Raw genomic sequence first — 15,915 nt, 5'->3', positions numbered from 1 at the left:
AGAGTTTATGGGAATTTTTGACCATTCCTCTAGAAGCGCATTTGTGAGGTCAGGCACTGATGTTGGACGAGAAGGTCTGGCTTGCAGTCTGCACTCTAATTCATCCCAAAGGTGTTCTGTCAGGGTGTTCTGTGAAGTTCCTCCACATCCATGTCTATATGGACCTTGCTTTGTGCACTGGTGTGCAGTCATGTTGGAACAGGAAGGGGTCATCCCCAAACTGTTCCCACAAAGTTGGGAGCATGAAATTGTCCAAAATGTCTTGGTATGCTGAAGCATTAAGAGTTCCTTTCACTGGAACTAAGGGGCCAAGCCCAACCCCTGAAAAACAACACCTGAATTCAATGATTTTAAGGGGTGTCCCAAAACGTTTGACAATATAGTGTATATAATCCAATCTAAAATAATGTTAAAAGACTCTGTGGGAAAAGAAGCTTTGTGCTTCACAGCTCTCTCCAGAAACCAAATATAGTCAACTATAACATACATAGACGTTAAGGACACGTGACCTACTACTCATTAGGCACAACTTATGCAGCCATATGCACTCAAACAAGCGATAGCACTAAAGGTCAAAGCAATTCATTTGTGTTAAAGTTAATGTGCATGTATTGTGCTTTGTGAATTCACACTCATCCTGTATGAATCAATCATACTGTAACTACGATGGACAATCTCTAGCGTCATTACTTAACAAATATACATCTGGAATTTGTCATGTCTGAATAATAATACATTTGCATATGATAACTGAATCTGTGAATCTGTTAAAGGCATGACTCTATAAACTACAAATATGCTTTGTTAATTTCAAAGTAGTTACTGAAAATTTCTGTAGTTACTGAATAGCTGAACAAGTTGCATATTAATTTTTATAATTATAGATGGCATATGCTGCTCAATCAGTGGCAGTTATTTTGCATTTATGGTTGACTTTTTTTTTTTTTTTCCAACAGTCTCATTTAACTATCTATCAATAGTAGTGCAGTGGGTTTTAACCCTTGCTCTACAGCTTTCTAAATAAAGCAATACAGCAGTAACTGGTGTGCTTAGGTTTGAATATTTCACCATCTTATCTATACACTATGATCAGCTTCCAAGTTTTCGACTTTCACAATGATACTACTGTCAATCCCAGAGTGCTTGTCATTTCATCAATTACTATCTTGCTTGGCAGGTTTCTGCCCTTCTCTGGAATCAAAGTGTCTGGGGCTCAGAGTTCAAAGTATGTTATCTCCACTACTAAAGCTGAAATCTGACTACTGTCCCATACGCATGAGTTTGCTCAATTGTAACCATGTGATGTCACTGTGAGACATAATCTGTATTTTCACATGAGAATAAAGAACAGTATCAGTGAACATCAGCACTAGAATAACAAACACATCATAATATATTTCATTTCCTGTTTCAGGGTGTAGTTTTTCTTTAAAGGGCTAATCTGTGTTCATACTAGGTATATATACCAACCAGGCATAACATTATGACCACCTTCCTAATATTGTATTGGTCGCCCTTTTGCTACCGAAACAGCCCTGACTCATCATGCGTGTATTCTGACACCTTTCTATCAGAACCAGCATTAACTTCTTCAGCAGTTTGAGCAACAGTAGCTCATCTGTTGGATTTGATCACACGGGCCTTCGCTCCTTACGTGGATCAGTGAGCCTTGGCCGCCCATGACCCTGTCGCCACTGTTCCTTCCTTGGACCACTTTTGATAGATACCGACCACTGCAGACCAGGAACACCCCACAAGAGCTGCAGTTTTGTAGATGCTCTGATCCTGTGGTCTAGCCATCACAATTTGGCTCTTATCAAACTCGCTCAAATCCTTACACTTGCCCATTTTTCCTGCTTCTAACACATTAGCCTTGAGCACAAATTGTTGACTTGCTGGCTAATATATCCCACCCACTAACAGGTGCCATGATGAAGTGTTATTCACCTCACCTCTCGGTGTTCATAATGTTATGCCTGATCAGTGTAGAGTTCCTGACTGTTCTATAAAGTGTGCATAGTGTAATTGACCACAATGTGTGAATGAATTTTTATCATTTGTCATGACTGTGATAGAAAATGATGATATCTGGTGCATGAGACTATGATTTAGTCGCACCCTGTGTGACAGTGACTCACAGTCGGCTCTGAGTCATACTTTACGCTCACGTGGGAGGATCCCTCAGCTCAGTGAGGATATCTGAACGTATATGATAAAATATGTTCAAATCAGCACAACGCACAGCATCGCGAGACTTGCAACCAACCTATTAAAGAATCTCGCGAGAACCGCGTGGTACTTCGTGTGGAATCTCGCGAGAGTTCGATTGCATTTGGAAAGGAATCACCGAAAGATGGCGGCTCCGCCTGATGAGGGGAGTTTGGAGTCTCGCATCAGTAAGTCAAGCACAGTTTTAATTAAGCAGCTTCATAACGCACGGGTGACACGTTATAATACAGAAAGGTATATGTCTGTGTTCATCAAACATCGGGCTTTGTTGTTAGTTGTCGTGTTGTTGTTTTTTTTTGCGTAAGGCTTATCAGTGCCAAGACTTGAAGCTAGCTAGATAGCCAACTAGCTTGGCAGTTTGTTTGCAAGCTAAGCTAAACATGCTAGCGAATTAGCAAGTGCAATCACAATAACGCGACTGATTATTCATTCCATACCTAAGTTAGCATCAAAACACTTTCTTGGGCGTTAAAACTATGAATTAACTGGTCGTTCCTACGCTGACATTTCGGTAAAATATGCTTTAGCTTACGACGCTAGCGACAGATGCGCTGTCACTTCTAGTGTAAGTTAATAGGGAGGGATCATTTCACATGACCTGCTAACTGTTCCTCTAAAAAAAAAATGACAACAGGCCTGCACTGTGTGAATTAGAAACCAGTGTTTGAGTAACTAGGCATAGATAGATAAATAAATATATTATAAAATGTTTGGAAAGTAACTTTATCTGGAGGGGAAAAAGCTTTTCTTAGTTTTTTTTTTTACTTGATGTCCAGTCGAGATTGCACGTTTATATTTATTAATATCTTCAGAAATAAACGAAAAAGCGCTCCAACAATAATAATAATAATAACAATAATAATTTAAGCACATGTTAATACTCTTGTGGTTAATAGGGACCGTGCTGCCAGTTATTTTCAGGGGAAAGTAGAGTGCGCATGCTCAGAAAGTTTCTAGAAGTCACCGGGTGACGTCAAAAGTTAATTTGTATATGCATCAAATGATATATATGGAGAAGGAAGATTATCTAATAATTTTAACGTGGCTCTTATAGCTATAAGATGGTACAGAATAGTACTTTGCAAAATATTATTATTACATTTGACGAATGAAGAGAGACGTCTCAGCGAGTAGTTAAGGAACAGGACATGGTGAAAACCAGTTCCATTGGTCTTTTGGAAAGATTCGGACAATATATTCATTTAGCCCATCAGTGACCGGCAGGTCCGGGGTAATGCATGCTAGATATCAAGCCCATTGGGGCTAATTTATTTCAGCCCGCTTCACTGACACACAACACATCATCATGAGTGAGAAGGTGCACATGAAATACAAGCGTGGTTGAAATATAATGTTAAAAGTTATTTGCTCAAGCACTGAATTTTTCTGTATGACTTTAGATGAGGTTTGGCGTAATGAACGTGTAAATTTATGACCGTTTGTCTTGTGTGCTTTGAATGAAAGAGCTGTTTCTTGTACATGACCATGGAATGATGTTTTGAGCATGTTTCTGTGTATTAATAATCATTTTTAAGCCTATGATAGGATCACATGCTCTGAGGCTAAACCCGTAGTAGCTCTCCCATTCAAAACTCTTAGGGATTCATTTATTTATTTCAGTAAAAGGTTGGAAACTGGTGGGAGTTTGAGTATGCTAGTGCTCATATTCATAGTCTCTAAACTGGGAAAATTTCTAGGCATCCGAAACATGTTAAGAAGATTTTTTTGTTGTTGGATAATCCAGACTCTAAATATGCAAACTGGAAATGTCCCAACCATACACACAAGAACACGCACACCTTCCCCTAGTAAACCTGTGTTCCAGGATCTGCACATGTATACACAGATCAGCCATAACATTATGAGCAGTGCCAGGTGAAGTGAGTTACACTGATGATCTCCTCATCATGGTACCTGTTAGTGGGTGGGATATATTAGACAGCAAGTGAACATTTTGTCCTCAAAGTTGATGTTGGAAGCAGGAAAAATGGGCAAGTGTAATGATTTGAGCGAGTTTGACAAGGGCCAAATTGTGATGACTAGATGAGTGGATCAGAGCATCTCCAAAACTGCAGATCTTGTGGGGTGTTCCCGGTCTGCAGTGGTCAGTATCTATCAAAAGTGGTCCAAGAAAGGAACAGTGGTGAACCGGCAACAGGATTATGGGCGGGCAAGGCTCATTGATGCACGTGGGGAGCGAAGGGAGCTACTGATGCTCAAATTGTTGAAGAAATTAATGCTGGTTCTGATAGAAAGGTGTCAGAATACACAGTGCATGATGGGTTTTGGCAGCCAAAGGGTAACCAACACAACATTAGGCAGGTGGTCATAATGTTATTGTATGTATGTAAGGAGTAAAACACTATGAGAAGAAACACAGCAACAGGGTGATGGCGTGAGTTATAACAGAACGTCCCAAAGTTCTATACCACAGCAGTTTACCAACAATTTTGATGTTTTATTTCTTAAAGAATTATTGTTATAGTTTTTTATCGGCTTATAGTTACGTGTTTGTAGTGTATTTTGAGATGCAGCCTCAGAAATGGCACTACTCCTGTCAACATCTACCATCTAACATCCATCCAGGTTGTTTTCACCGCGAGTTAAGTATTGGCACCCTTTTGTTTTCCTAGTGCGCTCACCGTCATTAAACTCGCCTGTTCTTATTCAGAGCATTCTGAGGTAGAAAAGTGACACAGAAAAGTGGGAAACATACAGACATGAGCCTAATTTTGGATACAGATGATTAGCTCTGCTGTACTGTCATTTTATTTTATTGCAGTGACAATTTCTACACTAATTATTTACAAGGTCAAACACTTATCATCTATAGAGTCTGTTTATTGCTTCCCAGGCCCTCTAAACAAAAGGTTTGTTGATCATGCATTTTAAATGATGCCTACAGCATAACATTGTGCCTTTTCCGTATTCTTTTGACTTGCAGACAAAGCGACTAACCCTCTAAACAGAGAGACCGACTGGGACAGCATTAAAGCTTTCTGTGAGCAGCTCAGCAATGAACCTGAAGGGTGAGTTCCACTTGAAATGGGTCTTAGTGCTTTGTAGATTTCAGTGTTCTTGCCTACAGTCTCAAATTCTAGTTTCCTTGTAAAATTTTCCAATATATAAAATATCATTCCTCATTTTGGTTTTTGCATTTGCGTATAGTTTTGTATGTATGTATCTTAGTAAGTAAAAAGAGCTTACTGCCAAAACAGTACTTCAAAATTTCCTGCGACTTCCAAGAGGAATAATCAGGAGGGGATTTTCCCCAGAGACTTCTCTATCAACAGAGTATGAATCATTTAGATATGTTTACAGATGTCAAACAGCTCTAAAAAGTCATTCCTTTGCCAGTCTCCCCCTTCTTATTAATAAGTGAAGACTTTTTCATGTCACCTTGAAAACAGAAAGCTTAAAGTACTCTCTCTGGAAAAAAATTCTTCCTCTGTCTTCTACTGACCCTGGAGACTCCTTCTATAATTGTCTCCTTATGGAAAAAGCACACGATGTCAGTGCTTAAAGATTTGTTAAATATCATCCAATCCATTTAATATCAGGCTTAGATTATATGGAATGTCCGTCACACAAGTCCCTGTGAACATTTTTATTATAGGGAAAAAGATAATATATTCATATAAACCTTTGGCAGCTATCAGAGTTGCTGCTGTAGAAAGTCACATTAAAGTTAATTATCCCTCTTTTTCTCTCAGGACTCAAATATATGGCCAGTTTGTAAGCAGTTATATCACTCTTTGCTTTAAATCCATTTAATCTGTTTTTCTTGTCGTTAATCTGCTGACTTTTGTTAATCTGGATTTCTCTTTTCTACAGTCCACAGCTGGCAACCAGGCTTTTGGCCCACAAGATCCAGTCACCCCAGGAATGGGAAGCCATGCAGGCCCTCACGGTAAGATAATGCAGTTCTGGAGCAGCCAGGTACATCTGAAGTTGTAATATAGTGTTTACTATTCAAGTCCGAGAAATAGCAGTCCTGGAATATAACACCTCCTTTTGATTGCTACTACTCAATTGGATGAAATCACCCATACTTATTCACACTGCTTATACAAAGGTTCCATGGTGTAGCAAGCCTTCAAGGATTAGTTTCTGTGATAATCCCCCTAACAGCAAAACGCAGTACACTATCTAACAGTAGCTTTTCAATTGACATTCGAGGAAGACTTTGTAATGTGTGTGTGTGTGGTGTTGTGTGAAGGTTCTGGAGACATGTATGAAGAACTGTGGGAAGAGGTTCCATAATGAAGTAGGGAAGTTCCGCTTTCTCAACGAACTCATCAAGGTGGTTTCTCCCAAAGTAAGTCTTAAGTTGTGTCGTGTTTTGTGCTTTTATGACTCTGGTCGTCGTGAGTATTTCCGCAGTGTTGTGTAATTGGTGACTGAGTTTAGAGGTATAGCTTGTATTTCTTTTTGGTCTGTGCTATGTTATAGTACCTGGGTTCTCGAGCTCCAGAACCCGTGAAGAAGAAAGTACTAGAAATGATGTACAGTTGGACCGTGGGGTTCCCTGAAGAGACCAAAATATCCGACGCCTATCAGATGCTGAAGAAACAAGGTAACCAGAAAAAAATCTACACACTGTATTTACATCATTATCTGATTATCATTATTAGCCATAGTCTGATTATTAAACAACGTAATACAGTATTATGTATGAGATTAAAGTTATTTCAAGAAATCACGTAATTTAAGCACATTTACATGCAAGTGGAATAGAAATGGACATTTATATATTTAAAGGTCCAAGGCACCTTGAACTGCAATACACAGATGGTACAGCTTTGTTGTTGGTGTGTGTTGGAGAATTTTGCTTTGTAGTAATTGTTTTAATCACGTTTTTATATGATGAGTCTATTAATAAGTGTTCCTGAAATTTTTCACTTGTTTACCACCCCACTGTGAAAGAGCTACACTTCCTCTGAACATGGTCTCACTTCTCTAGTATAGCTAAAAGTGATAACTCACTGCTGCTTTATTGCTGAACTGGGCTTCTTCTGCAGAAGAAGAATAAAGCACTCTATTTTTGTTTTAGAAGATTGTTTGCTGGTATTATTTGGGGGAATAGGGAAAGTTTTCCAGCAACGAGGGACAGCATGTCAAACGCAATCAGCAAGGGATTGCTTTTTGAGGATTTAATGAAATGTAGTTTCATCAGTGCATTGCAGTTGTGCGTCACTGTGCAACCATAGACTTAAACTGGACTTGTTTTAGTTTAAGGCTCGTTGTTTTGTCATTCCTGTTGCACTGAACTCTTAATCATCAGGCTTCTCAGAATTATTACTAATACCTGATAAGTGAGCAATAACATTCACTTTTTACAAGAATTCTTAAAAAGCAATTCCTTGTTTTATTGTTTTTTCCCCCCGAGAGATCAGGTGAAATAAGAGCAATAAAATGAAGGTTTCATGTTCTCTGTGGTATGGAATAATGTCCATTTGTTTCAGCACTGTGAAATTATTTGCACACAAAAATAAAACAATACATTTTTATGTACATCCTATTGTAATTCTGAATAATTAATATGTACTGGGCCTAAACAAGATGATTGTGTGTTTGTCTTTTTCATCCCTATTCAATGTGAACACCGCAGGAAGTCCCAGCTTATGTTTTCCATGTTACCAAGTAACAAGGGCTCCTTGTTTCTCTTCCAGGTATTGTGAAACAGGACCCTGCTCTTCCCGATGATAAGCCCCTCCCTCCTCCACCTCCCAGACCCAAAAACGCCATCTTTGAGGACGAAGAGAAGTCAAAGGTAAAAATAACAGAACTTGTGGCTGTGAGAATCAAGGACCAAGGAACAAGGACTCTGCCTTTCCTGCACTAATGTAACTAATTCCATCAACACAATCATGTAAGCTGCTGCTGGAGAACTCAATGTTCGGGTCAGGTGGGTCGGATTAAGACTGGAACTGATCTCTGCAGGATGGCACATCCCCAGGAGCAGAGCTAGGCAAGCTGCCATATAAACATGATTATTTAAAACCGACTCGTGCGACTCAAGCCAGTGCTCATGCTGTGACATGTCAAAATGATTATCTGATGCATGTAGATGTTATATGACGCTTGAGCGCAGTCAGTGAATCAGCGTTGGTCACATGGATACCTTCCAGCTTGCCAGACCCTTATTTACAAATCATATGATAAGGCATGACCTAATTTACCATCACACGCACATCATGTAAATGAAACATGGCGTAAACAAAGCTGCTGTTACCCTAATTACCCTTAGGTTTAAGTTATTTTCTAACAGGTATTTTCACATTAACGTTCCCTTTCAAATTACATGTGAAATATTTTTTCCCCCTAGATTTGTTCATGCCCAGCTTAATGAAGTTGAAGTATAAGGTGTTAAAACAAATTCTGGCTGCTCTAGGATTAGGATGGGTTCAGCATAATAAACAGTCATAACACAACAGCCTAGAACTTTGAAGCACTGCCCAATGTCAGTTCATAATGTCTTATTCCTGCTGAACTAGCTCCCAAACATCTGAAAACATGCATCTCAAATTATCCTCTCTCTCTTTCTCTCTCTCTCTCTCTCTCTCTCTCTCTCTCTCTCTCTCTTTCTCTGTGTGTAGATGCTGTCACGCTTGCTCAACAGCACTCACCCAGAAGACCTGAGAGCTGCAAACAAACTTATTAAGGAAATGGTTCAGGAGGTGGGTGCGAGTGTGTGTAGTTATGCCTCAGTTACTCTGTTCTCTTAAGCGCTGCCTTAGAAGCAGTACATGTGCGTTATTGTGACCTGTTATTTTGCACAATCAAATGCCTGAATGAAGCTCATGTTTGTTTTTTAAGGAAGATAAATGACCATCATGCTTGCAATGTAAAATAAATGACTTTGGAGTTAAATGCATGTAGCTCTAATACCTCCTTGTTGCTTCTGTGGTGCTCAGCAAAGCTCACTCTTCATCCCAGGGGTGCTAATAATTATTTCTACACCCTGTGCACCGCACTAGAACCAACTGCACTACTGGAGACAATGAATTGTTATTAACCGGATCCTAAATTCTATTAATAGTTGTGTCGTTATATGTCGTTCATAGCTGTTAGTTTTACTGCGTTTCTCAAAGTGCTCTGTTTGAGGCATGCTAAACCACATTCTTGTACCTTTCGAGGAATGTGGGTTAGCAAATAGTTAGTCCATATGAAGTTTTACTGGTTACCCGAGAATGTCGTTTCTTTGAACCTGTTATTCGTAGTCTTAGAAATATCCCTATCTACTACTCAACTATTGCATATCTTTTAAAATCTACTCAAAATACTGAACCTGAGTTTATCCTGCAGGATCAAAAGCGCATGGAGAAGGTGTCGAAGAGAGTAAACGCTATTCAGGAAGTGAAGGAGAGTGTCAAACTGCTCACACAGCTACTAGCAGACTACAGCAAAGACACTAGCTCGAACGACAATGAAGAGCTCATCAAGGTTACTAAAACACAAGCACACTTACCTAGTACTAGCGGTACCAAGGTCTACTTGCATAAAATTTCTTGCTTATGAAGGTTGTAATAACTACCATGACTGAATGGTGACGAGTTACCATTTAATTAGTAATTATTAATTAAATATTTATTATTTATTTCCAAGCAGCGCTTCATGTTACCCCTGCTAACTGTGTGTTTTGTAGGATTTGTATCAACGCTGTGAGAAAATGAGGCCCACTCTGTTCAGACTGGCCAGTGATACAGAAGACAATGATGAAGCTCTAGGTGAGAACCAACAGGAAATCAAAGAATAGATTTCATTAGTGGTTCAGATGTGTTATTTGTTCATAGCAACCAAGAAAAGCTCAGAGACCCAGGAAGTCAGCCAACCACAGTTCACAGGGCAGTATAACATACAAGGAGGAAAGCTTAAAGATGGCTGTGATTGGCTACTGTTCTGCTCTGAATGAGTGAGCGAATATGCGACCCCTCACACCCAGAGTTTTAGATGTGCAGTCTAAAGAGGCGAGTCAATTTACAACATCCTGTCAGTCTTCAAGCATTTTTTAACGCAGAGTTTCCCCAAACTTTTTTTGTACCAGTTTGACACCGGACACTACTGACATTTGTTTTTGGGTCATTTTAGCATGGGTTAGCTTGTGGACTTTATTTATAAGCTATAATTTTAAATTACATATATAAAATGATAAGTTTATTGTTTCTTTGCTGCCCGGTACACACCACCACCAAGCGAGAGAATATCTTTTGGAAGGATGGTGTTTATCCGTCAAAGCAGGGGTCCCCAACCACCGGGACGCGGACCCCTGCTTTGACGGATAAACACCATCCTTCCAAAAGATATTCTCTCGCTTGGTGGTGGTGTGATTCTAAAGGAAAGCTGACAGGTTGCTTCAAAATCTCCCAGTTATTTAATTGGGCAGAGATCTGGTGACTGTGAAGGCCTTTTGATTTATTTCATTTTCAACTATCAAAACATTCAGTGAACCCTGTGGACAGGGCCAGGGTCACACTAGAGCTCAGTCTTGTTAGTATGTATTTATATCACTCCAAATTGAAACTGAATGGGTATCAAATTTTCATTGTGCAGATACTATTACAAGTGAGGTTGGATCTAATCCAATCTGTGCAGTGTAGAGTTAAGTGGTTAGACTGTTGATCCCTGCGTGTGTGTGTTTCTCTCTTTAAAGCGGAGATCCTGCAGGCCAATGACAGTTTGACACAGGTGATTAACCTCTATAGGCAGCTTGTGAAAGGAGAGGAGGTGAATGGAGACAGCAGCACTATGCCAACACTTCAGGGTAAATAAACTAGACACATTATCAGCACCATATTACACAAACATTATACAGTTCAGTACTGTTTTTCAGTACTGTTATTATGATGATAAAGACTCAATGTTATACTTTTGGATGCCTATTTTACTAACATTGTATATGCACTGACAGGCAAAGGTACAGCCCTGTTGGACCTCACTGGACTGGACACATCACCTTCAGCTCCTACTTTTCCAGAATTCCCCTCTCAGCCCACACCATCACATGAGCTGGGCATCAGCCTGCTGGATGATGAACTCATGTCTTTGGGTAAGAGCTGACATGTGGTTGCTTTTCACGTTTTGTATACTAGTATCTGTACCAGTACAGGTGTCAGGATTGAAGTTGTGGCCCTTAGTAGATTAGCATTTTAACAGAAAAGCTATTGTGTAAAAAAAAAAAATTTACTACTTCACATGTATTTGATCAGCCGTGAAGTTCTGACATGACATGTAGGCTGTATTTATGACTTATTTTAATGTTCAGCATTGACCCGCATTATCCCCATTTATTAATATTAAATGTGTCTTAAAAAGGAGGTCCAAGTATATGAAGATTTGTGTATGTACTTGTGAAGATTTTGGATAAGACTATATCCTGAAAACTGAACTAAAGAGCCAAACACTGGATACCAAAAGTCTTTAATCTCACTTTTCTATTGAACACACAGAGTATTGTTCAGGATAAGCTTTAATCTGTTTAACTTGCGTTGATCCATTTGTTGCAGGGCTAACTGACAACACTCCTAGTACTACTCTGGTTTCCTCCCAGTCTGGTGATGCCTCCACATGGAACTCATTCCAGGTAAGAGAAAAATTTAGAAATAGTGTTCAGAATATTTTGCTAGCTTGTAAGAATTCTAGATTGAAGTTCTTTCACCTGTTAACTATATTCTTGACTGTGTGTTTCAGATTTCAGATACTGTAGACACACCCATCCCTCCAGTACCAGCCGCTGTGCTGTTGCCATCAGTTACTCCCACCCCAGCCACTGTTAGTGCCCCCACCACCACTGTCAAAGCCCTGGATGAGCTGGACGTGCTGGGAAAGACCCTACTACAGCAGTCTCTGCCCCCTGAGAGCCTGCAGGTCAAATGGTAAAGTCCAAATAAAATGTAAAGAAATAAAGCTGAGATATGAGTCAAATTAATGGCATTATGTTGAGCGGTAATGATGGATGTGAGATGTTCATGTGTGCTCTGCAGGGATAAACTTCAGCCTCAGTCCAAGCCCACCCTGCGAGATCTCCAGAGCATGTCGAATGTAAACCCTGTCGCAAACCCAAGTCCTGTCTTAGCATTTTCTTCTGAGCCTGCTAATCTCCTGAACTCACAGCACAGCAACGAGGCTCCTGCACTGAGCATTGGCCCCGCTTCCACTCCTCAGGACGAGATCTCTCTGGCCAATGTCACTGTGCCCCTGGAATCCATTAAGCCTAGTAAGAAACGTGCATGACTTTGTTTCACCTGCTGTGGATTATGGCTCCCCCCCCCCCCCCCCTCTCTCGCTTACTCATCGTCACTTCTCTACTCCTGCCTCACAGGTAGCATGTTGCCTGTGACGATCTTCGACAAACACAGCTTGCGTGTCCTGTTGCACTTTGCGCGTGACAGTCCTCCGTCTCGGGCGGACGTTCTGGTGGTCATCATCTCCATGCTGTCGTCCGCTCCCATGCCAGTCACAAACATCCGCTTCCAGGCTGCCGTTCCCAAGGTACATTGTCTGTGTTTAGTTATAATTTGCTTAAAACCACAAAGTGCTGTTTGTGTAGGTTTGCAGAGTTCCTCATGTTGCTTTTGGATTTGTGTCTCATCCTGGCAGACCATGAGGGTGAAACTGCAGCCGCCGTCCGGAACAGACCTGCCTGCCTTCAACCCCATACTCCCGCCTGCCGCGATTACACAAGTCTTGCTGCTGGCCAACCCTCAAAAGGTTAAACTCGCTCAAATACCTTTTAGCTCTGCTGTTTAAAAGACATGCGCGTTAAAGAAATACTCCAGCATTTTGTAATGCACCAAATCACTGATTGACATTTCACTATACTGAGAAAGGAGTCCATCATGCATAACCAGTGTCCTCCGGTACCATTCCTCAGTAACACAAGCTTTTGCTTTTTACTTATTAATTTAAAGATAGCAGTGGAGGCAGGGGGAGGAGATGGTGAGGGAATGGCAGTACATAGCTGCCTTAATATAAGTGACAACAGTACCTAATTTGTCCCACAAACCTTCCACAGCATTTAATATAACTATTACTGGCTAATGTGTCATTCTTTAATAAAATAAAATATGAATTGTTAGCAAACTGCTATAGTATCAGAGGAATACACACTACATATAACTGTATGTCTGCTTTGCTTGAGCCAACCTGTCATTGATTTATTTTTGGTTTGGTTTAAAGAGCAAGCTTCAGAGCATCATTTATGTCTCCTCTCTTACAGGAAAAGGTTCGGTTGCGATACAAGCTGACATTCGATTTAGCCGAAGACTCCCATGACGAAAGCGGAGATATTGAACAGTTCCCACCTCCAGAATCCTGGGGGAACCTTTAGGTGGACACACTGACTTCCTGCTGCTTTATCCCTCTGCTTCCTGTTGGTCTTGCCCAGTGGGAACGGTTCTTGCAAATCCATGGTTCGTTTCTGATCCAAAGAAAATTGAGCCCCTCCTCACTTTCCCGAATATTCGCTGTCGGTACGAAGTTACAGCAGTGTAATACTCGTAACAGTTTAAATTAAAAAAAAGCTAAAACAAAGGTAGTCATTTGAATAGAAGCATGTCTGAATGAGAACTGAGTGGTTGTGCTTAGGTGAAGTGATGGAGGGTCTCATTTTTTCCAACTGGAGTCAGACTTAAAGTCAAAAGGATCTGCCTTGGAACCCTATGCTGTCCTTTTCATCTTGCTTTCCTTCTGTCTCATTGTCTTTGATTCAAACAGTTTTAATCTTCACTTTAACCCTCATCATCTTCTGCTGCCTCTCTGGCTTTGTCCTGTTTTGTGAACCTGTTGACGCAATAGCAACCTTCCCGAAAGCGGAGGTGCGTATACGTGCTCGTCACTCATAAATACTCCATCGTGCTTCGTGTAGTAGAGAGAACTGTGTGCACGTGAGCGTATCTTATGATTCACGGAGCAGATCTTTGTGAGCGTTTGAATCATGGAAGTGGGTTTTGTTTCTAAGCTGTGATATGTCTTGTTGATCTATGATGGAAGTCCAATCTCTCCCTCCTCGCCTTTGGTCTGATCTGATGAGCACAGAGTCTGACGAGTACCCTTTGTGACAACTAGAGTTAAGATGAGCGCTATATTTGATTTCTCTCGAAATATCGAGGTTGATTCTGGTCATTTACATTTTTTTTTTTTTTTTTTTTTTAACCAAAGTTGCTGATTGATTGGTCAGATTGCCTGTATAACGTTTTGATGACTGTCCAAAATTGATAGGAAGAGGAAATATTTGCACATTTTTAACCCATTGAGCGGCAGTTTTGGGACGGTCAGTAATCTTTTACGCTAAACCATGTCAGGAATTCGAGTTTGTAATTTAAAGCCCCAAATCTGGATCATCTAGTTCAATTCTCAGGAGGGACCATTTGTGGGTGAAGAGTTTGTAGTAACGTTAACTTGATCAACACAAGTGTCTCGGTTTGGATACATGACAGATAAGGCATTGGGGTTACGATAAAACAGGCAACTTTGGTAAAAGTTCCTCTCATTAATAGAGTGTAAAGGTTGGCATTTTAAATTCACAAGCAAAAGCCACCTAAATGTTTATTGCTAGAATTCAAAGACTACCCTCTTGCTTCCACTTTCATTCATAAGTTTATCCATTTTACTTCTCAAAACGGGGAAATGTAGGAAATCATTTTGAGGTTATCATACACTACAGATGCAGTTACGGCCTATAAAGGTTAAAGAAAAAGAATCCCTCCTTGACGAACGAGTTCTCTAACCTGTTGTTTTGCCCTTTTCAGACCGAATTCATCTCGACATTAACGCTGACGTGTTGTTTAAATTGACCGTATGTGCCTAATCTGATGTTTTACATTCATCCTGTACTTCTCCTTTTTCTTGAATGCTGATCTGTACATACATATACTTGCATTTCTGTTTGTGTTTGTTTGGGTTCAGGAATTTTGCAGTAGCTATTAACACTGTTTTACATAGGCTTTTCTATTGTTTTTTTTTCTCCCCCCTTTTCCCATTTATTTTATTTTTGATGAAATGATTTGAAATGTTGGTTCAGTTTTACATGGCAATGATACAACCATTTATTTATTTTGTCTTTGTAACTTCTAAGTGAAATATTCCAACCTAAAACAGTGTTTTCCCCCAAAATACAGCACATCGAGTTACGAAGTAATCGTGCCTCTGATAAGATGAAATGACAGGAATCATATATATAAAAATGAAAAAAAAAAGAAGAAACAAATCTGAAATTTGTGGGCAGATGTGGATTTGTCTGGCTGTGAAAGGGCAGGAGAAACGCTGCAAGTATAATGTCATGTTGCAGCCACCCGATCACGCTCCAGGCTTACACCTCCGGCCTGAAGTCATACTCGCCACCCCGATTTCTTCCCGAGTCCGATTGATTGTAAATAGTATACGTATTGCAATTATGTACATTTGCCAAAAATGAAAAAAACTACAAAGAACAAATAAGTATGGAAGAGAACGGAGTAGTGCAAATATGTATTTAAGGGAAATAAAGTTATTCTTTTTCTTGGGGGTTTAAATATGGATTTTTTTTCCCCATGTCCTCAAAGTTTAAGGGACCATGTGCACACATATTTGCACTCATTCAAGAGCAAAGTGGAGTGATTAGGTCCACTTAAAGCACAGGTTCCCAATCCTTATCCTAGAGTACCCCTTAATCCGTGTTTTCTATACATCTGATGACCTAAATAAGTG

General features: G+C 40.1%; 1 protein-coding gene across 1 annotated transcript; it reads left to right on the top strand.

The window, feature by feature from the left end:
- Nucleotides 1-2,250: 2,250 nt before the first annotated feature.
- On the top strand, nucleotides 2,251-15,428 carry gga1 (golgi-associated, gamma adaptin ear containing, ARF binding protein 1). The gene is made up of 17 exons (XM_058404239.1): nucleotides 2,251-2,396; nucleotides 5,174-5,258; nucleotides 6,064-6,139; nucleotides 6,449-6,547; nucleotides 6,682-6,805; nucleotides 7,902-8,002; nucleotides 8,829-8,909; nucleotides 9,538-9,675; nucleotides 9,878-9,959; nucleotides 10,883-10,993; nucleotides 11,141-11,278; nucleotides 11,736-11,812; nucleotides 11,920-12,104; nucleotides 12,213-12,445; nucleotides 12,551-12,720; nucleotides 12,829-12,939; nucleotides 13,448-15,428. The coding sequence occupies exons 1-17, from the start codon at nucleotides 2,354-2,356 to the stop codon at nucleotides 13,556-13,558; spliced, it is 1,965 nt and encodes a 654-aa protein (XP_058260222.1). The 5' UTR covers nucleotides 2,251-2,353; the 3' UTR covers nucleotides 13,559-15,428.
- The last annotated feature ends 487 nt before the right edge of the window (nucleotides 15,429-15,915 follow it).

Source organism: Hemibagrus wyckioides, linkage group LG11, assembly GCF_019097595.1.
Source record: "Hemibagrus wyckioides isolate EC202008001 linkage group LG11, SWU_Hwy_1.0, whole genome shotgun sequence".
NCBI classification, from domain to species: domain Eukaryota; kingdom Metazoa; phylum Chordata; class Actinopteri; order Siluriformes; family Bagridae; genus Hemibagrus; species Hemibagrus wyckioides.
This window is presented reverse-complemented; position numbering and strand designations above follow the sequence as displayed.